Source organism: Saccopteryx bilineata, chromosome 10 (genome assembly GCF_036850765.1).
Source record: "Saccopteryx bilineata isolate mSacBil1 chromosome 10, mSacBil1_pri_phased_curated, whole genome shotgun sequence".
NCBI classification, from domain to species: Eukaryota; Metazoa; Chordata; class Mammalia; order Chiroptera; family Emballonuridae; genus Saccopteryx; species Saccopteryx bilineata.
The window spans coordinates 71940404-71963164 of record NC_089499.1 but is presented as its reverse complement, the minus strand read 5'-3'; the positions used below and the strand labels follow the sequence as shown (position 1 = coordinate 71963164).

Here is a 22761-nt window from a genome sequence, read left to right as displayed (position 1 = left end):
CCCTTGCTATCCTTCACATGGTAACCAGTCTATGCCGGAACACCCCATGAACGCCAGGGCCTGGTGCTGGCGGAGAGCCCGGGCAGAGGGAGGGCGCCGTGTCCTGCCCCGAAGCAGCCGTGGGCGGGCTCCCCTGGGGCACCGCAGAGGGCTGGCCGTACTGCCCCATGCACTGACCCCAAGTGTCCAGACACGGGAGGCAGCCTGCCACCTGCTCCCTTCTAGTCTAAGTCCTGGGTTTCTGAGAAACACCGAGGTCTCCCTCAGAGGAGCCGAGGAAGCCGCCAGTGTGGCCAGAGGTGCTTTTCTGTGGACGGGAAGGGCTTATGAACACATCAGTTCCAGAGCTTTTTAATCCGAAGTTTAGTACTCAGGAAAGTCTTGCTAGGTTAAGGGGTGGGGTAGTTAACTACTCAAGGTATTGACTGCTGCCTCCTGCCCTAAATGTACTACTACACAAGCAGCAGTCCCGATAAGGAACCAGGCTGGGTCGTGCAGTGCCCTGGGTGGCACTCACGCCAACTGGCCTGTCCCTGGCTGGCCCCCGCTCCACAGCCATGCAACCTCTCAAAGTGGCTGCTTCCCCTGGACCAGGGTACCACGCATCTGAATCCTAATGCTTCAGTTTACGGAGGATATTAAATGGATAAAAATACAGGGCCTGGGCTCACAATTTCACTTAACATAATAACGGGATTAAAAGTTCCCAAAATAAAGAATCCACAGAGAATAACCCTTCCATCTTCAGAACTTGCTATAGGGCCAACTCAGGAAATAGTGCGACACAGGGCCGTCCCGCCAACGCCGGGCGTGGGGGCTGAGCACCAGGGAGGCAGCAGCCCTCCGTACCGTTCACAGTGAGCCTGGCCTTGTGCGAGTAGGTGGAGCCAAAATGGTTGGTGATGACACACTGGTAGCGGCCCTCGTGCCCAAAGGTGACACGGCGGAGGTGCAGGATGGTGGTATACTCCATCACCTCCCCATCCTGCGCCCGGACGTGGGCAAAGTTCTCCATGTCAGCATTGACCAGGACCTCGTTGTCCTTCTTCCAGGCAAAGGTCATCGGGGAGCTGCTGCTGCTGGCGGCTGAGCACGTAAACCGGATGTCCTTGCCCACCACAGCCACGGTGGTCTCTGGCTGGGTGATGATTTGTGGCTTTGGTAAGTCATCTGGTGAGAGAAGAGCCGCTGTAAGGCACCCAGGCCCTTTGGACACAGAGAAACCAGCTGCCATCCTCCGCCCACTCTGCCGAGTGCCTACAGGAACGCACACCCGCACGTCTGGCCTTACCCAGTTCCAGCCCCCGCTCTGCCGAGTGCCTACAGGAACGCACACCCGCACATCTGGCCTTACCCAGTTCCACCCCCCGCTCTGCCGAGTGCCTACAGGAACGCACACCTGGACATCTGGCCTTCCCCAGTTATAAACCTGTGAGTAGTGATCACCTCTGCCTCCCACATTCCCTGATTACAAATCAATCTACCGGTGCTCAATGATCAAAGCAATCAGCAGCAAAGTAGCAATAAGACTACAATTAGCTATACTTGCTTATTTTAATACAACACATACTTCAGAGCACCAGGAACTAGCAGTCATGACTGCTTAGACCTTCCCCACAAACTACTGTAGAAGATGCAGGGACTGGAGCTCTTCAGGAATGTCAGAACATACATTTGTGAAAATCTGCACGTCCATCAAAACAAGAAAATACTAGCAAAAAAGGCCATAATCACCTTTTTCAGAATTCTGGAAAATAACCCAAGGCTACAACAAATGCTCATGAAGTACTGATCAATTACCCAGGAATACAAGGTTGGTTTAATATCCAAAAATCAATGTATTACCCCATATATAAAATAAAGGGAAAAAAACACACATGATCACATCAGCGAATGTTAAAAAAAAAAAAAAAAGCATTTGACAAAATCATGCACCCTTTTCATGATAAAAGCACTCAACAAATTACAAATAGAAGAGAAATTCCACAACTTGATAAAGGTCATCTTATGAAAAAACATAGTGCTAAGATCAGACTTCATGATGAAAGACTAAAAATTTTCCCTTAAGATCAGAAAAAAAGACAAGGCTGTCTGCCCTCACCACTTCTATTCAGCAATTCAATAATGTACAGGAGGGTTCTGGCCAGAACAATCAGGCAAGAAAAATAAATAAAAGACGTCCAGATTGAAAAGAAGTAAAATGACCTTTTTGTAAATGACATGATAATTGCATATAAAACAATATCCTAAGGAATTTACTGAAAAACCATTAGAACTAATAAATGATTTCAACATAGTTGCAAGATACAAGATCAATATATAAACTTCAATTGCATTTCTATACACTAATGATGAAACTTTAAAAATGAAATTAAAGAATGCCATTGAAAATAGCTGCAAAAAAGAATTAAAAACATATGCAATGAAAACCACACACCATCATTGAAAGAAATTACAGAAGAGACAAAAAAAGAAAAAGCTATCCCATTGTCATGGACTAGGAAGACTTTAATATTTAAGGTAGCAATACTTCCCAATAAATCCCAATAGGGGGTTCAGTGCAACCCCTATTACAAAAGTCCAATTATCTTGATTGACAAGCTGGTCCCAAAATTTATAGGAAAATGCAAGGGAACCAGAATACTCAAAATAGTCTTCAAAAAGAACAAAATTGGAGGCCTATGTAAGAGCTAAAAATCATAAAACTCTTAGAAGGTGTAAATCTTTGTGATCTTGTCTAAGGCAGTAGTTTCTTAGATATGACATCAAGTACATCAAAATTTAAAAAATATTTTGCCTCACTGTCAAAAAGTAGAAAATAATGCAAAAATTGGGAGAAAATATTGGCAGATCATATACCTCACAGGGGTCTAGTATCCCTAATATATAAAGAACTTTATAACTCAATAAAGACAAATGGCTCAGTTAAAATATAAGCAAAGGATGTGAAGAGCCACTATTGTAAAGGAGATTATACACACACACATATCCAAGCACATGAAAACTTGGTCAACATCACTACTCATTGAATCATTAGAGAAATACAAATCAAAACCTCAATGAGATTCCACTTCACATCAACTAGGATAGATAAAATAAAAAAGACAGTAACAAACGTTGACAAGAGTGCAGAGAAATTAAAATACTTGTACACTATGTAAAATGACACAGCCACTTTGGAAAACAGTTTGGCAGTTCCTCGAAAAGTTAAATGTAGAGTCACCATACGACCCTGCAGTTCTCCTAGTTGTGTACCCAAGAGAATTCCTACAAAGCCTGTAGACAAACTTGCATAACAGCATTATTTATGACAACCAGAAAGAACACCCTGAATGCCCATCATCTGATAAATGGGTAAATAAAACGCACAGCCATACAGCCTTTTAAAAGAAGAAGGAGGCCCTGGCCGGTTGGCTCAGCGGTAGAGCGTCAGCCTAGCGTGCGGAGGACCCAGGTTTGATTCCGGCCAGGGCACACAGGAGAAGCGCCCATTTGCTTCTCCACCCCTCCGCCGCGCTTTCCTCTCTGTCTCTCTTCCCCTCCCGCAGCCAAGGCTCCATTGGAGCAAGGATGGCCCGGGCGCTAGAGTGGCTCTGGTCGCAACATGGCGACGCCCAGGATGGGCAGAGCATTGCCCCCTGGTGGGCAAAGCGTCGCCCCCTGGTGGGCGTGCCGGGTGGATCCCGGTCGGGCGCATGCGGGAGTCTGTCTGACTGTCTCTCCCTGTTTCCAGCTTCAGAAAAACGCAAAAAAAAAAAAAAAAAAAAAAAAAAAAAAGGATTAAAAAAAAAAAAAAAGAAGAAGGAAGTACTGGTACAAGCTAAAAATTATCCTAAGTGAGAAAGTCAGTCACAGAAGAGCACATACAGTAGGGCCCCATTTACACGAAACATCACGAACTGTAAATCACAGACACAAAGCAGAGAAATGACTGCAGAGCCTCGAGACAGTGGACCATACATAGGGAGTGACTGCTAGTGGTCCTGAGGCTTCCTTTAGGGGTGATGAAAATCTTTTAAAATGAGCAGGGAGGGTGACACAACTTTTCAATATTCTAGAAACCACTGAATTGAATACTTTAAAGCTGTGAATTTTATAGAATATAAATTATATTTCCCTTTTTGAAAAGTTTGCCTCTTTTAAACATACTTCCTCTATTTAAAGCATACAACTCCATGGGTTTAGTGTATTCGCGTATATTATGCAACCATCATTACAGTCAATTTTTTTTTTCTGAAGTTGGAGGCGGGGAGGGAGGCAGTCAGACAGACTCCCGCATGCGCCTGATCAGGATCTACCCGGCATGTCCACCAGAGGGCGATGCTCTGCCCATCTGGGGCGTCGCTCTGTTGGGACCAGAGCCATTCTAGTGCCTGAGGCAGAGGCCACAGAGCCACCCTCAGCGCCCGGGCCAACTTTGCTCCAATGGAGCCTTGGCTGCGGGAGGGGAAGAGAGAGACAGAGAGGAAGGAGAGGGGGAGGGGTGGAGAAGCAGATGGGCGCTTCTCCTGTGTGCCCTGGCCAGGAATCGAACCTGGGACTCCTGCACACCAGGGTAATGCTCTACCACTGAGCCAACCGGCCAGGGCCTTTTTACAGTCAATTTTTAAAACATTTTCATCACCTCAGAAGAAAACATCCCATACTTGTTGGCTATCATTCCTTCAACTGCCATCCCTCCAAGTCCTAAACACCCACTAATCTGCTTTGCTCCCCCGCCAGGTTCCACGTGGCCCGGGACTGGAATCCTACAGTGTGCAGTCTTTGTGAGGTTCATCTGTGTTGTAGGACTGACTCCCTTTTTTATGGCCTAATGGTATTCCATTTCATAACCACAGAACATTTTTTCTTCACCCACGCATCACCTGCTGGGCACTGGGTTATATCCTACCTTTTGGCTGTTATGAGTCATGTTGCTATGAACATTTTGTGCTCAGGTTTTTATGTGGACACGTATGTTCATCTCTCTTGGGTAGACAGCTAAGGGCAGAACTGCTGTTTGAGAACCTAAGACTGTTTTCCAAAGCAGCTACTCCACTTGACATCCGACCAGCAGTGCAGCAGAGTTCAGATTTCCCCCATCCTTGGCAACATTTGTTATCTGAATTTAGATTCTAACTATCCCTCTAGCAAGTATGAAGTGCTTATATTTCAATTTTATAACAAAGGAATGGGCGATTCCCACAGAGCTTGAACCTTTGATCTCCACAGGTATTTCCATGGTTCCCCTTAAGAGCTGACGACTGGGTGGGAGTCCAAGTGGATAAAAGATGTGGAACACCCCAGCGCTACCGTCTGCGGTACACCAGGGCCATGGGTTGGAGGCTGCAATGCATATGTCCAAAGAAGTCCTACCTTGGCTCATCCAAAGGGAAAGACTATGCCATATGGCAGGAAAGAGAGAGTAAGGGGCAGCACACTCAGTTTCAGAGAGCTCTGTGAACAATTTCAGTGGGCAACGGACTACAGAGCCATCTGTCCTAGGGAATGGGAGCTACGTACACCCTCACATTCTACACAGAAGTTCCTGAGAGATTCATCAGTAAAAGCTGCTATCACACTGCTAGTGTAAGGCTTTTTGCTGGACTGGATCAGGGCAAAGGCGGGCAAGCTTCTCTCAGGTGGTGGTGGTGGTGGTGGTATGTGGGTGAAGGGCTCCTATATGTTGACTTTGGCAGGCACACTGGCTATGGCTGTACCCAAAAAGTAGGACCGAGAAGTGGACCATTGAGGCCCCCATATCTCTATGGGTGATCTTGGCTGGAATCATCAGAGCAGGGACCACAGAGCTCGGGCAGACCAGGAGCACGGACAGAGGCCGCAGGACTCACGCTTGCCCAGCAGTCAGACATGGACCTGCGAATCCCACCCTCACTCCTGCACAGAGCCCAGACTAGGAACAACTCCGAATCTGCCGTTCTCTGACCAGGTCTTACAGACCACGAGGGTGCATTCTTCCCACCTGAGCTAGTGGTTTGGGCCCCAACCACCCCTGGTCAAGATGGCAGGAGCAACAATCAGAACAAAAAAATTTCAAGCTATGAGTGGATTTCACTGGTTTGAGAAACAGCAGGAGGGCAAGTCAACATTAAGGAATTATTTTTACTACAGCAACTGTTCTCCTGAGACTAGTTCTTCCTGTACTTAACCTTTCATTTTTGGGGCTGAAAAGAAGCAGAGGAAAGCCCCAGCCGCACACGCTGAGCAAATTCACATCTAAACCCAGGCACCAGAGCCCGCCTGAAACAACACAAACTATCTTCCTGTAACTGATTATTCTGACTGATAATTGAACTAACCCGTGCTCCCTTCTGATGACAAGAGCCACATAGCAAGGCGACCATGCAGTAAACCCTGTGTGGTTTTGGTGGGAATGAAGTGTATCCAGCAGTGGACTGGCAAGAACCAGTCCCAGAAGGAAGCTCTTCGTGGCTCCTCACCCCTCATAGAAAACAATCTCATAGATGCTCTTACCACACACGAAACTGTCCGGTGGCACTGAGAAAATGCTCTGGCCCTTGAGCGACTCCGGGTGGGCACAGGTGGCTGTCACAGAGGCCTGCAGCGCCCTGCCCAGCAGCCACGGGGGCAGCCACTTCAGCTGGCAGTCGCACAGGAAGCTGTCACTGCTGATATGACTACAAGAAAAACACAGGGGACATTTGAGGTGTGACTTGCAAGGACTGTTCTCTCAGAGAATGGGAGATAGCAGCAATCCACCCCTCTGATTGGCTCCCGCCATGCAGGCCAGCAGGCCAGAGAGGGAAGGACTCTTCCCATAGTCCCTTTCCCACAACATGTTCCACGTGGACATTCTGACCAGATGTGGCTTCTGGCTCAGTCAGCAGGGGTGGACCCAAGACTGCATTTCTAGCAAGCTCCCAGGTGACGCTGCCATGCAGGGCTAAGGGCCACACTGAGCACCAAGCCGGAGTTCACACCGGTTCTCAGACACTGCTCCTCTGTGACCGGGACGCCGGCACTGACCCCTGGAGAGGGACAGCACTCTCCTGACAACCAAGAGTTTCCAACTGGGATCGGAGGCTCTGATCTCAGTTCTGAAGCAAGTTCTGAGAAGGGCTGTCCTATCTGACTGTCACATTGTCATTTGGCAAAGCTACACATTTCCCCCGAGTGTCCACCTGGCCACCGCTCCGTCCTGTGTGTCCCCACCAGCCTGTCCGGGCTGCAGTGCCTCTCTGCTCCCTGCACAGCCAGGCAGCTCACAGCCACTGTCCCAGGAGCAGAGCTCACAGCACTGGCTTCATGAGGCCCCAACCAAAACAGAGTATTTTCTCTTTCCTTTCTCAGCAACTGAGGGTCAGCTTTTAAAGAGAAACCGGAATCGCCATCTCAGTGAACATTCCTTCCCAAGGAGTCACTTGAAGCTAAGCCAACCAGAGGCTCGCTGTCCTGCCCGAGGCCTCACGGCCATGTTACAGCATGGGGCCAGCCCACAGCCAGTGCACTGACGGAAGACTGAGAAAGGGGGCACACGGGCTTCCCTCTAATAAACCATCTCTGGGACACGCATGCCTAGAAATCCCAAAATGTCACGTGGGCCAGTATTATGGCAACAGCCTCCTTCTCATTCACCATTTTCCTTAGATGTCAAACAGAGCAACCAAACAGTCAGTTTTTGTGTTCTCTTCAACTTCTCTCTGGCCTTCCAGTGGGCAGAGAAATTTTGGCCTCGTAAATAGCAAGGGGAAAACTGAACTGAAGCCTGTGAACCCCAGGCTGACTAAATGAGGCAAACCTACTCTCCCTCCTAGTTCCTTGTCCCCAGATTAGCTAGGTGGCTTAACTGATTAAACTTACTTTGAGAAGTACTTATTTTTAATTTTATTTTATTTGTATTTTTCTGAAGTGAGAAGCAGGGGGTAAGCCAGCAGACAGACTCCCGCATGTGCCCAACTGGGATCCACCCGGCATGCCCACCAGGGGGCGATGCTCTGCCCATCTGGGGCGTTGCTCCGTTGCAACCAGAACCATTCTAGTGCCTGAGGCAAAGGCCATAGAGCCATCCCCAGCGCCCCGGCAAACTTTGCTCCAATGGAGCCTTGGCTGCGGGTGGGGAAGAGAGAGACAGAGAGGAAGGAGAGGGGGAGGAGTGGAGAAGCAGATGGGCGCTTCTCCTGTGTGCCCTGACTGGGAATTGAACCTGGGACTTCCACACGCTGGGCCAACACTCTACTGCTGAGCCAACTGGCCAGGCCCTTGAGAAGTACTTTTTTAAAGACAAATAATTGCTCTTAAAGCCATCATAAATGGGAGCCTTGCCATGTTAACCCTAAAATCAGCACTGGACTTTTTATCTGTGTTTGGTGGGCAGGCAGATCTGTGCTCAGAGGCACAGGCTGTTCTGTTGCAGAGTTACTATGAGGGCAGAGGCTTCTCATACTGAACCGCGCAGACATAGCCGAGTCCTGCTCAGCACCTGGGAGCTTCCCAGGATGGGTCGTGTGTTTGGAGGGAAGTCTGCCGCCTGCACTGGAAACCTCATCGCGTGATGAGGAGCAGAAAGGCACTCTTCCCGGGCAGGAGCTCCGACAGCTCCCCATCAAGAGAAACTGGGTGTAATGGTCTGTTCTGTGTAGTCAGCAGGAGAGCCTGTGTGCTACTAAACATGGAGTCTAGGAAGACACTGGGCCTTCACTGTGAGACTTCAGGCACTTATGTGGGGGCAGAGACATATTTCATTTGAGCCACAGGAACAAATTTGGGAAAATAAATTTGACATTTGTCCTTGATCAGAAACACGTGTGGAAAGGGTCAACCCTCATACCACACAGTGTATTTGCTGGCCAGGTCCCTAGGGCCTCCTTCTCCTCACACAATGAAGCCCACCTCCACAAGACCTTAGAAGCCACCGGGCACTCAGGGCCAAGAGAAAGCTTTCCTAAAGACTGAGTGAGGACCAACAGAATTGACAGGGAGGAAAGGAAGCCCGACAGTGAGGACTCTGACCCCTGACCTTCCATCCACACACACATCACTCTGAAGACAAAGGCTGGGCTTAGGGACTGGACATCAACAGCAACCCCAAGGCTCTGCAGATGGCCACCTCCTTCACCAACTAAAAGCATAGCCTTGCCAACTTCCCCGGCTGCTGCGCCCACCCGTCCCAATACTCCGCTGGCTCCCCTGTGCATGTTCATGATTCTAGCTCAAAGTGTGTTTCTAATCATTGCCTGTGGAAATTTACTCAGAGGATGACTAAGTGCACAGTACAACCTGCCTTGATCTGATGGGGGAAGAAAATGACCAAGTGGAATTAACCATTTCTCCCATCAGAAGGCTGGGCCCGGGGCCAGCCACAGCTGGGTACACGCAGAGCCTGATGGGAAACCCAGGCACAGGGCCAAGGCTGAGCCTCAGGAACCCCACAGATGTGGGGGCTAACCCCAACTAGAAAACTATCTCAGGACACTGGAATTTTTAGGATAACAAAGGAAAATCTTGTCTCCCCACTCTTCCTCTTTCTCACAAAGTACCCTCTATTCATTGCATGACATCTTTTAACTCCCAACATACTTGAAAAAATTTAAAACCAAAAATGTTGGAAGAAATGCAATGTAAAATTCATGTACTCACCATTTAGGTTTTACAATAAATGCTTTGCTATACAGAACATGCTTCATCACGGATCTGTCCATGCAGCCATCCTCCAACATACTCCTGTTCTAAGATCACGGCCTTTCTGAGAGACAGCGTCTACTCGACAGACGGCAATGTCACAGCAAAGGCAAGGCCATACCCAGGTGAGCATCACCAGGGACCTGGCTTCCTCCTTTGGTTTCTAACTACGGGGACTGCACCTCCCTATTTCCCCACTCCTCCCCTCCCCCAGTGGCCTCAGGAAAGAGGTGCACAGACAGCCATCCTTCGCCATCACCACTTTGTCAGCACTTGGACGAACCGAAAGCCACACCTGCAGAGAATATTACAACTCGGACTCTGACTGCAGAGTCAGACTTATGAATAGAAAAAGGACACTGAGGTATCACTACCGAAATACCTAGACTAACTCCTCTGCCAGATGAAGACACAGGTAAGCTCTTCTAACCCTTGTCATCCAACAGCCTATGGTGACAGTCCACAGAGGCAGCATCACCACCATGAACTCTAAGGGGACCTTGACAACACATGTGGGTTGGGCACCCTGCACTGTCCCATAGTCACCTGTGACCATCCCATAGATAGCTCTGTCTTGCTCACAGCCCACCAAGTTCTTTAAAGAAGCCCCTCTCAACATGGGCCCTCATGTTAAGCAAACCCAGAAGATGAAAACTGGGCCCTGGCATCATTAAAGGGGTGACTGCACATGTGCCAGAGTTTGTTCCGCATCATGCTGAGCAGTGGTCAGTAAACTGGCCTGCGGGCCATGTCTCTTCCGTAAATGAGCATACCAGCAACAGCCTACCCCGCCCACTTCTGCATTATTTACGGCTGCTTCCCGGTACAAGAGCTGAGTTGTCAAGACAGACTGTATGGCATAAAAAGTCGAAAATATTTAGTACAGCCCTTCAAGAAAAAGTGTACTTTTCCCTGATCCAAGCCCCCAGAGAATTTTTTAAAAAAACAACTTACACACAATGATAAATGATCACAACTATTACATAAAATGAGGCACACTCCCAGAAAGGTCTTTCTTACACTGAAATTCTCTACCCAAGTTACCAGGGGCCCCGGAAATACAAGTACTTACAGCTCTTTGAGATTCTTCATCTTCACAAAGGCATCAAACTGGACAGATCTGATAGCATTCCCTCCAAGGTTCCTGCAAAACAGTACTCTTCGCTCATGCAGAGCTCTGGGTTTCCTTCCAGTCAGCCCCAGGTGGGAACCAAAAGGCTCAGGGACTTCACAGGACAGCCTGCTGCTGCCGTGAGCCGCAGGGCCAGCCAGACCCCAGGCCCTGCCCCAATTCTACGTTAGATGGCTCTCACTTCGCAGATATTGACACAAGCACACGGATACCCCTGGAAATAAGCAAGCCTTCAGGGAAGCGCCAAGGCCAGACCAGGCTTGCGTACTAAGTCAACAGGCAAACCTTTCCCAACAGAAGTCAAACCTGACTCAAGGACAAAATAAACCAAGAGTCAAGTACTAGAGTCACCTGCCTCAGAACAGCCACACCAGGAGAAGATCTCCCACTGAGCCCAGCAAGTGCTCAGCATCATTAAGCTGCCCTGGCAGAGGGGGCACGAGCCGGGGCCAGGACCAAGCACCCTCGCGGAAGTAGGAAGCAGCCTGGGGGCCTGCGGAAGGGCGGGGGCAGGGAGAGCAGGAGGCAGTCATCGAAACACCAGCTGCATTAATTGGGAGCTCAACAACTGGCCATATGCTCTGTAACTGGCATAGGCAAAATAAAGGCCAAAGTTGAAGCTGACTTATAATGAGGAGGCAGCTGGCGTTTCCAAATCGCCTGTTTCTCGGTTTACAAAGATGTGATTAAATTGCTAGCAGATGTCCCTGGCAGCCGCACTTGGCAGGCCGGGGTCAGGGCAGGTCTGGCAAGATACTCACAGGTGCTCCAGGCCTTCCAGCCCCGAGAACGCTCTCTTAGCCACGGACTTGATCTTGTTTCCAAACAGAGTTCTGCAGTTTCCAAACATCCAAAAATGTGGGGTGGGGGGAACAAGGGAGGGTTGGAAGAAAGAGAACATACAATTAGGGTAGTGCTATCTGATAAGTCTGTCCAGTGAGAGGCCGGTGGAAATCTGACCCGCACTGAGCAGACGGGCCTGAAGGACAGGGGCCTTCCCCTTTCTGAAATGAAATACTTTTATCTTTATTAGGATTTAACAGTGACGACAGGTTGGAATTGCATGTATCGTCTTGCCTGGAAAGGCCCCTTTGCGCTGTTACCTGGAAATCATTTGGCTAGGCCCACGCTGTCTCTCTCCAAGGACCACCGGGGGTGGAGCTCAGCCATGGCCTCGGAGGAGGGCGGGGCTGACCACCACGTCCGGAACAGGATGCAGAGTCAGAGAAGGTAATGAAAACTGCATTTCGGGGTTAACGGTTCCCAAAGGAGGCAAAGAGGGCAGGAAGGCAGGCTCAGGGAGACATCACCACGGTGAGCTGCGGCCCTGCCCACAGGAAGGCCCCTGAGACCTGCAGGACCACAGCGCTTTAGCCTCTTCAGCAAGAGTCCAGATGGTCAACGATGCCAATGGGCCCAGGCTCACTATATCTCAGGAATATTCTCAGAGGTCGGCCTCCTAGGCCACCTCCTGTGTGGACTCCTGAACTGCCTCCCTGCGTCCAGGCAACTCCATCCCAACCTTGGCATTAACTGGTGGGTTTCGTAGGAATCAAAATCTGCCCCGCCCACTCCACAAGGAAAAGTCGAGCGCTTCCTGCAGTGGGCTGTGTGGCACAGAAGGGGGTTTGTTTCCGGCCGGGGGCATACGCTGGACACTGGAAATGAGAGGAATCAAGGGTTCCCTCCTCATCAACAATACCCTGGGAGGAGCCCTCTTCGGTGTCCCCCTCCGGTGGCATAGGAAACTCTGCCAGTGAGCACCCCCAGGCAGTGCTGACAGCTACACGAGGTCCTCAACCCTGGCGCACGCCAGGGTGCTCCCTAGGGCTTGTCAAGCATGTGGCCTGCGGGGAGTCCACTCCGGGGGACCTCATAGTCTCTAGGTCTGGGAAACTCCTCAGCAGCACATGCAGGGTATCGGGGCAGAAAGCCAATCTGGTTCAGCCCCTCATGCAGTGGGGTGGGGTCCTCATTCAGGACCCACTGAGAATCAGGACAAAGATCTCAACTGAAGGCCAGCTCCACCTACAGAGCTGTGTGAAAGCTGGAACTCTCAAGAAAAATAGCAAGCACCAGACCCCCCTGAAAAGACATAAGAAAGGAAACAGCCTTGAGGAAATCCAAAGACGGCCAGGCAGTCCCTGCAAGCCACAGCTCAGCTTCACCTCACTGCTAAGGGCCCCAGGACCCCCCAGGCAAACGCAGGATGCTGCCTTCAAGAAGACAGGACATTGGCCCTGGCCGGTTGGCTCAGCGGTAGAGCGTCGGCCTGGTGTGCGAGGGACCCGGGTTCGATTCCCGGCCAGGGCACACAGGAGAAGTGCCCATTTGCTTCTCCACCCCCACCCCCTCCTTCCTCTCTGTCTCTCTCTTCCCCTCCCGCAGCCAAGGCTCCATTGGAGCAAAGATGGCCCGGGCGCTGGGGATGGCTCCTTGGCCTCTGCCCCAGGCGCTAGAGTGGCTCTGGTTGCGGCAGAGCGACACCCCGGAGGGGCAACGCATTGCCCCCTGGTGGGCAGAGCTTCGCCCCTGGTGGGCGTGCCGGGTGGATCCCGGTCGGGCGCATGTGGGAGTCTGTCTGACTGTCTCTCCCCGTTTCCAGCTTCAGAAAAAGAAAAAGAAAAAAAAGAAGAAGACAGGACACTCTTTCCAGTGGAGGAGTCTGGACGGGATGCGCAGCCATGGCACCGTGCAAGGGGAAGGAAAGAAGGAAGAACAGGTCATCAGCCTTGGACCTCAGGTGGCCGAAGGGGAAAATGTGTTTGGTGTCTGCCACATCTTTGCTTCCTTCCATGTCCCTGATCTTTCTGGCAAGGATACCATCTGCCGTGTGACTGGCGGCATGAGGGTAAAGGCTGACGGAGCCGAGTCCTCTCTGTAGGCTGCCATGTTGGCTGCCCAGGATGTGGCCCAGAGGTGCAGAGAGCTGAGCATCACTGCTCTCCACATCAGACTCCAGACCACGGGAGGAAGTAAGAACAAGACCCTCGGTCGGGCTCGGTCAGCTCTCAGCTCTTGCCCTAGGGAATGAAGATCAGACTGACTAAGGATGTCGCCCCCATCTTCCCCGACAGTACCCACAGGAATGGGGTCGTTGTGGTCACCGTCTGTGAACAGGGCTCCTCAAATCACTGTTTTCTGTTAATAAATTGCCTTTGTTTCGACAAAGAAAAAAAGAAAGAAAAAAAAGGACAGATTTGGCCTGAGCCAGGAGGGCGGCTTTCTCACCCTGCCCCGGCATCACAGCACGCGGCCACTTCTGAGGGGCCTCCCGGTGCACCCTCACCAGGAACAAACTTCTCTCGAGGCCTCCCACACTTCAGCAGCCCCACTGGTACCTCGGAGTCCAGCCCTCAGACAAAGCCGGCCCTGTTTCCTGCCTCCGGAGGGGAAAGGGCAGGAGGGCAAAGGCCCCTTGTCTTCTCTTCCTCTCGGAGGCAGTCTGCACGATAGGAAACCCCCTCATCCTGCAGGAGTCCCACAGCCTCTAACCCGAAGCTGCTACGTCAGAGCACACTGAGCGAGCACACAGACCCGGGGCCACGCGGCCTCGCCCCAACCTCGCGCCCTGCCGCCTCCCGCCTCGCCATGCGCGCTCCCCAGGCAGGACCTGGTGAACGCTCTCCACTGCAGTGAAATCTCCCAGAAACTAGAGCCAGGAAAAAAGGCGGTGCTTTATTTCACCCACTAAACATTAGTCACACTGACCCGAGGGCAGGCTGTGATTCCTAATGGTAACAATAGCAGTAAAACAAATTCTCAAATTGTCAACTGTGTAGGGGCTAATCACTCCATTGGTAGATGAACACAGGTCCTCACACCCTCCCAGCAGGAATCGAGGCGGGGGGTGGGGGCAGGCTGCTATGAGGGGGAGCTGGACACTGGGCCAGGAGGACACTCATGCTACCCAGGTGGTTGTGGGCCACAGAGAAGGGACTGTTGGCCAGATGCCCCTGCACCGCTGATGCAGAGCAGTTACCCCAGGAGGCCGCCCATCAATCCTCTCATGCATCTCCTGGTCAACCCAGGGGCTCACAAAGGTCTTTGGGCTCCTGCTAAAGCATTCCTGCAGACCCAAGGGGGGGTCTAAGGTGGTGCCTGTGCTGACTGGGAGTAGCCCCTTTCCCACACCCGTCGACAATGAATACTACTATACTACTCTGTGAGGACTGGGGGAGCATCTTCCCCGACCCTCACCCCCAACCAGGGCACAGCACTTACCTGAGCCCACTCCACCCCACAGGAATTGAGGGTCATGGCCCCATCATCCCATGTAGCATATTGTCCCCAAAACTCCCTTTCACAAGTCACCCTGGTGTACTTCTGGAGGAATGCCACAGAGATCACTGGACCCACGGGCGGGACCCCGCGTCACCCATCCCGCAAGTGCCGACACTTCTGCGCTGCAGAAAGCCTCCCTTCCCTCTCCTACTCCAGGACACTGCAGCCTGAGCCGATTCCAGCCACACTCGGGAAGGGGGACATGCTGGTGAGCCTAACACCTGCACGCAAATACTCCTGCCAAGGACTCTGGGTTCTAAGAGCTATCCAGATGGCTGTTCCACAGCTACGGACCTGCAGGCAGGGCCACAGGTACCCACCCTCACGGGCAGAAGAAGCCTTCTGGGCTCTGCGGCTCACTGCCCCCTTTGTGGGCAGCGTTTTCACTGAAGTCTGGTTAGCACAAGAGGAAGGACCTCAGATTGATGACTGAGTGAAGGCCCGAGTTTCCAGAGTTTCCCCATTCCCATTCTACGGTGGGTCCCTGAACACCATCCTCCAGGTGCTTCAAAAGTGAACCCACACCAGGTCAAAGCACTCAGCACTGACCACAGACCACACGAGGCAGAGCCCTTCTCTACAACAATATCCACCCTCCTTCTGATGGAACCCAACAGACTGTCACCAGGCCTCTCAGATGGGCAATGTGATGTCACAGCCATGTCTCCCAGCCCCGGCCCTGCCACGGAGCCTCCGGGCAGTGCTCTGAGGGGTCTGAGTGGGAAGAGATCAAAGCAAAGCACTCCTTCCTTCCCTCCCTCCCTGCTTTCTTTTCTTCCCTCCAGCAATGTTTACTCCAAACCTTCCATGTGCCATGCACAGTGGCTTTAACCAGGATCCCAGGGAAGCACCTGCTCTCCTTTCTCCCAGCGAACACGGAAGACCTCGCACAGGCAGACAGAAGAGTGATCTGTACTCCACATGCTTGTTACACAGCTGCAACTACCCCAGACTGTGCCCCGCCTTGTTCTGTCTCTGCGTCTTCCTGCTCCCCACTCCCTGGCCTGGCCAGATGACCAGGGACCCATCTCAAAGGCATCACACTATTTCCTTTACATCCAAGAAGAAGAGCCTTCTGGGTTTTCCTGTTTTTATTTTCCCCCAACATAACCACAATACCACCCCACTCAAGTAACTGACTACAAATATTTAATCACATAAAGGAATTATCGTTATTGTCCAAATTTCCTCCAATATGTGCATCTCTTTTTTTTTTAAGAGACAGAGAGAGAGAGAAAGTCATAGAGATGGATAGATAGGGACAGACAGGAACAGAGAGAGAGATGAGAAGCATCAATCATTAGTTTTTCATTGCGACACCTTAGTTGTTCATTGATTGCTTTCTCATATGTGCCTTGACCTCAGGCCTTCAGCAGACCGAGTAACTCCTTGCTCAAGCCAGTGACCTTGGGTCCAAGCTGGTGAGCTTTTGCTCAAACCAGATGAGCCCACGCTCAAGCTGGCGACCTCGGGGTCCCGAACCTAGGTCCTCGGCATCCCAGTCTGACGCTCTATCCACTGCGCCTGGTCAGGCGCATCTCTCTTTTTTTAAAGTAGGTACAAGGCCTCCAGTCCCAAGGTTCTCATCAGTGGGGCTGGGTGGGGGGAGGCTGGAGACTGCTTTAACAGGGTCTCTGGTGTCTCAGCAGCAGGTCAGTGTGGAACCCACTGTTCCTGGGATCCCTTGTCAGAAAGCACAGCGTGAGTGAGGAAGACAGGGGCTTGTGCTAACTTCCTGGGACTCCGATGGTCCTGCGAAGCCTCGTCCAGCAGGGGGAGGTGGAGGGCAGGCCGGGCACTGACAGCAGGCCAGTCAGGAAGGCGGCACCAGGTTGTGGACACAGGAGTTTCTATAAAACCAGCCACCCTCACATGGGGAGGAAAATCCTCCTGGAACTCCTGACATGCAGAACGGCTCCAGATTCCACTGGAGGGACATGCCCTGCAAAGGACCCGATGGCACCTCGCCAGCCGTCAGCCGTGGCTGAGGGGCTGCACAGGGGGGCCTGCACTTAACGGCTGGTACGGCGCCCTCGACCCAGCCACCCCACCACATTCCCAGCTCAGGCTCCTCCGCCCCACTCGGCATGCTGTCCTGGGTAAAGGGCGGGCCAGGGGTGAGGAGGAGGGAGTATTTAGGGAAGAAAAAGCAGACAGGCACGGTGACCTGCCATCAGAATACAGGACACAAGTAGAGACAACATCTGCAGGGAACCCAAATAGCACTGTTCACTCAGAATTCTGAATACAAAAGGTATGAAAACCCTACTTCTCAAAACAAATCAGACACATTAACTGTACAGTCTCTTCCTCACACAGGCTTTCCCAGGGCCACTGCTGCTTCCAGAAATTGACTTTACACTCTAGCCAGTGTGCTGACAGGGACAGGCTCGGGGACGAGGTCTTCTCTGTCTTGCCCTCCATCAAATGCTCCCTGTGAGAGGCCCGTGGAGAACAATGGTCCAGGCCGCACTCCTGCATGCTGCCTGCACATCACCGGCAGAAAATTCTGGTGAGGGGCAGCGACAGGGCGGGACGAGGAGGAGACACACAGGCTCTGGGGACAGAGAGGCATATCCTGCCCCCCCCCCCCCCAGCTGTGCGGTCATGGGCAGAATCCCTTCAGCTCTGCGTCCTCAACTACAAAAAGGCTACATAACAGCCTGCCCTGGCGAGACTGTCAGACACAGCCCACACTCATGCCTCACAGAGTAACTGGCAAAGAGAAACTGAACAAAAACACCAGATACCTTGAATAAAAAATAGCTACTACATTACTCTTGATAAATGATTATTTCTGCTTAAAATTTGACCAACGAAAATCCTGACTGAAGGCTCTAAACTTTTAAGAGGTACTCAATTTTAGACATTTCACACAATTTCTAGGAACTGAGCAAGAGGGCGAGACTCCTTTGTGCAGAACAGCAAAACGTGGCTGTTTGCACATCGTCACAGTTAAGTGCGAGAGAAGGTACAGCAGCCCCCACCAGACCCCCAGTCGTCAGCAACCCCGGAAACCAGCGCCAGGGCAGCAATGAGACCACAGACCAGAGAGAAGCTGGTATTTCTCCCGCTCTCTTATTCAGATTTTCTTCCCAAACAAAAGACAAAAGCCTGACAGCTCTCCTCAGGCTGGGCCCAGAACAAAGGCAGCCGGGGGCTGGAGAGGCTCCCACGCAGGAGCCCCGGAACTCGAACACAGATACTCACAGCTTGCTGAGGCTGTCGAGCCCCGTGAAAGCCCCACTGGTGTCTTCTATTGTGCCCGAGATCTCATTACGGTCCAGATCCCTGGGGAGAACACAGAGAGACAGATCACCATCCATTTATCAATTCATTCTTCAACATGAAGTAGAAGGACACCCCAACTGCCACCCTGAAGCTGAAACATCAAGATGTCTTCTAGGCGCCCAGGTACGACGTATGGTTGGGAAGTGTGACCGCTGAGCCAGGGGAGGCCCAGGTACGACGTATGGTTGGGAAGTGTGACCGCTGAGCCAGGGGAGGCCCAGGTACGACGTATGGTTGGGAAGTGTGACCGCTGAGCCAGGGGAGGCCCAGAATAACCCTCTGCGGTACGGCGGGCCCTCTCCGCCTTCCCACAGCACTGCACATGCTTTGAGCCAGCAGTTTCCCCAGTTTCGCCTGCTGCTCCCAGTTGGCAGAGGCTGAGCCCGGAGCAGGACAGTGTGCAGATGGCACACAGGAAAACCTGGTCTGTATTCCACCCCAAAGAGCAGACACCTGGCCACTGGCACTGAGAATCAGCCCAAAATGTGCAGGGACGGTCCCATCCGCTCTCACACCTACCAGAACCTCTTGTCTGAACTCGCCCAATAACTGCAAAGGGCACATGGAAGAAAGGGACAGTAACCAAAGAGGCCTGGGCACGAGGCCTCCCAGGAGCCACCTCCACACTGGCAAGTGAGTTTGGAGCGTGAAAGCCCCGTCTTTGCAAGGCCTTTGCAGGCCCTGACTCTGAGCCAGGGATGACATCTGGGTGCTGAGTCAGACTTGTGACCCATCTGCCAGGATGAGAAGATGAGGCCAATTTCTTGGCCCAGGCTCCTCCAACATTGCAAATCACAGGGCCAAAGAATCAACTTCCTTCACCAGTTTCTAAAGGCAGGTCACAGCGCCAGGTGAGAAGTCCCACCTGGTGATCAAGCCTCCATCTGCTACACGGTCGGCCCTCTCCAACACCCCACAAAGTTCTCAGGATCTACACTCTGCTCTTCCACGCTCTGCAGACACGGGCTGGAAACCAAGGACACTGCACTTGGCCCCGTGAGCCTTCAGAAGGAGCCCATGGTGCCAGCAGGAAGGCGCTCTGACTGCCAAGTGAAATGCTTACACTGACCTTTCCTTTAGAGCAGGAAGCTCGCAGAGCCGAGACTCAGCTGCTGGCCGGGACTTCTTTCAATGGGTTCCTTCCTATTATCTACATGCTAAAAAGCTGGGGACTGGGGCTGTGGCTTTGTGTGCCTGTCTCCCTGCTCCCAGCCTTGGCTGCCAAAGCTTTTCTCTTCTTTCTGGCCTGCACAGTCTGAATGTCCTTGTTATTCAGGCCTTGCAAGGGCTCGAAGGCTGACCTCAGCTTGAATAGCCTGGCATCTGGGCTCTCTCACAGTCCCCAACAATAGCCCAGCACTGAAGCCCACCATGCCCTCCCCCAGGTGCAAGTTCAAAGCCTTCCTCCCTCTGACACAGTAACAGGCCCTCTCTCTGTAGTGGGGGGAGGGCCAGGACGGAGGCCCTGGAACCTGCTGTCACTGTTGAGTCTATACCCCCTCTTTGGGGACTTTAGGCTGATAATTTTCTGGAAGTTCTCTGAAGCCAACCACTGAAAAAGTCAAGTCCCAGAAAAGTATCCTATAGCAATTTCTAGCAAGTCCACCTAGTTAGGAGCTTAGAAGGAAATGACATGATCACCTCCATTTTGTTAAATGACGCCCTTCTGAGCCTCAAGGAAAAAACACAGGATCCCTAATTCACTCTCTTGAAATGGGGCCACCTGGACACTGGATCCCCGAGATGAGCCTCAGCAGCATCCACTTGGCCTGGACATAGAGCACTCAGGACTTAAAAAGGGAGGGAAGAGGGAGGGCTCAAGACTCCAGACCACAGGACTGCCCCACGGCCACTGTGCTGGAGCCTGCCCTGAGGTCCAGCAGCCGTGGGGACCGGCACCTGTTAGCCACCACTTCTCTGGCTGTCATCACCGCAGAGGCTCCGCCTGGTGGAGCAGGGGTGCCCGGCTTGGCCGGCTCTTTTTCAGTTGATAATATAAAAGTGTGAGGCTGCACGACGAACAGGTCAGTTCTGGATCTGATTCTGACTGGCAGCGAGGGAAAGGGAGCTCTACGAAGCAGCTGGCTGTCCTGCCCTGCCCTTCCGCCAGGACCCCTGCACGTGTCCACCACCCAGGGGAAGACGTACAAGACGCGCAGGTTCCGGAGCCCCCTGAAGGCGCCCTCCGCGATGTGGCCGATGGAGTTGTGGCTGAGGCGCAGGATGCCCAGGCTGCTGAGGTCAGCCAGGCTCTCCTCGTCCAGCCGCGTGAGGCTGTTGAAGGACAGGATCCTGAGGGAGGGAAGGAGAAGCAGATGTCACCATCAGGTTGTGTGGGGGTGCCCGCTCCTCTCACGAACATCAAGTCACGGTCAGCCAGGTCTCGGCTGGAGGGGACACGCACACAAGAATCCCGGGGACAAGAGTGGTCTGACAGCTGGAAACCCACGAGGGCCAACACTTATATAGCTTGACTCCTGGAATGTTCATGGAAGTCACAGAGACCAGGAAGTGTGTGAAACCCTGTGGACAACATCAGGACACACAACTCCAGAACGCTCAAGACTCCAACCACTTAATGCTGGCACCAACGGCCAGTCCTGATCCAGGCCATGAAGGCGCTTCCACAGCAAGGCGAGACTGGACAGCACTCAGCACGTGCTCACATGAGCAGGGGCCAGTCAGGCTCCCTACACAGGCCAGCAGAGGGCGCCACGCACCGCCACCGGGAACAAGCCCTCCTCACAGAACTTCAGGCATTGCCTGGGCACTACCCTGACACTAGTCTCCTGTCCAGACTTCCAGCATGACCCCCCACACCCTACTGTGAGCAGGACACCGTCCCTGAGCATCAGAATCAAGCGTCCTTCCTCCCAGCACGCCTCCTGCCCTCTGGCACAGCCCTGCCGGGCTGGCTACTTGGCATGTTAAGTCATCTATCATTCAAAATTGGGAAATTTTAAAATTCAATTAAAAAAAAGAAAAATGGAAAATTTGGTCTGGGGAAGGAAATGGAAAATAAATTCAAAGATAAATGAGGTTGTTTTTTTGTTTGTTTGTTTTAACAGGAACAGAGAGAGAGAGTCGGAGAGAGGGATAGACAGGAACGGAGAGATGAGAAGCATCAATCAATAGTTTTTCATTGTGCATTGCGACATCTTAGTTGTTCACTGATTGCTTTCTCATATGTGTCTTGACCGCGGGCCTTCGGCAGACTGAGTAACCCCTTGCTCGAGACAGCGACCTTGGGTCCAAACTGGTGAACTTTTGCTCAAACCAGATGAGCCCACATGCAAGCTGGCGACCTCGGGGTCTCAAACCTGGGTCCTCGGCATCCCAGTCCAACGCTCTATCCACTGTGCCACACCACCTGGGCAGGCAAGATTAATGAGTTTTTAAAGGCAGCAGGGAACACTCTTCCCTTCCTGGAGAAGTAAGTCATAGTGTCTGTCAGTTGCAAAGCCCTGGCAGGAGATCAAAATTACATCCTCACCTGCAATGAAAGAATTTAGCTGAAACGAGGGGTGGGAACATGCTGGAAAGCAGTCCTAACTGGCTGCAAGGTCAGCAGGGTATCAGGCAAACGGCTAGGCTGAGGAAGACACACTGCTGTGACTCCTGTGCCCCTTCTGGAGGGCACAGGGGACAGCCTCACTGCCCACGGCCTTTCCCCACGCTGTCTCCACCTCAGGAACTCGCACCCCTTCCAGCAATTCGGAGGACGGCCCTTCCCTTAGCAGTTGGACTAGCTCGGGTCTGGCGGACTTTGAAGACCCCTCCTGCTTCCTTGGTTCCAAGGCCTGGATGACAGAAAACCGTGGGTCCTGGGAGTTCCTGAGTTGGGTCACAGCCTGGGCACAGGACTGTCAGGAGCCAGCCAATGACACCTGAGAGTACGATGCAACGGCACCACCGTGAAGAGTTCAGAAACGAGACCTCAAGGGTTAATACACACACACTCATGGAATCCAAGGAGAGTGGACGGAAGAGGCAGGAGGCAAGCGCACGACTGTGCTTTAGGGAAGGACAGACTCACTGAAGGAAAAGCTTCCGGTCAGGGGAGGCTGGGCGGGGCAGGAGAGGAGGACACAGTGCGCTGGCGGGCCCCGATGCGCGGAAACCGCCCCAGTCTGCCTGGTGAGACTGACGGAGACCAGGCCGGGCTTGGCATGCTTGCTCAGTGGGTGAGTCTCTCCCGACGGTCAAGCCTAGACAAAAAGCCTACCCAAACCCTTTCCAAAAAGTAAAGGAACAGACTGGACTAAAACAGAATCGAAAACCTTGAACATACTGAACTGAAATAACAAATGTAATGAGAATCCAGCTGTTCCCTCCAAAACAACAGATCTTCTAGACATGGGGCAGAAAAACAGGGACATGGGTATGCCCACTGAGTCCCTGGAGGTGCTTTCATC

The 22761-nt window shown here is 52.2% G+C and overlaps 1 protein-coding gene across 1 annotated transcript in view; it reads right to left on the bottom strand.

Annotated features, from left to right (window-relative positions):
• LRIG1 (leucine rich repeats and immunoglobulin like domains 1) overlaps positions 1–22761 on the bottom strand; it is a 117335-nt gene that overhangs the window by 6939 nt on the left and 87635 nt on the right. Inside the window, exons 8-13 of the mRNA XM_066245897.1 lie at positions 20495–20638; positions 18266–18346; positions 11533–11604; positions 10712–10783; positions 6475–6638; positions 850–1170 (exon numbers count right to left, since the gene is read on the bottom strand). Of these exons, the coding sequence (XP_066101994.1) occupies positions 850–1170; positions 6475–6638; positions 10712–10783; positions 11533–11604; positions 18266–18346; positions 20495–20638 (854 nt within the window). The remainder of the gene's footprint in view (positions 1–849; positions 1171–6474; positions 6639–10711; positions 10784–11532; positions 11605–18265; positions 18347–20494; positions 20639–22761) is intronic.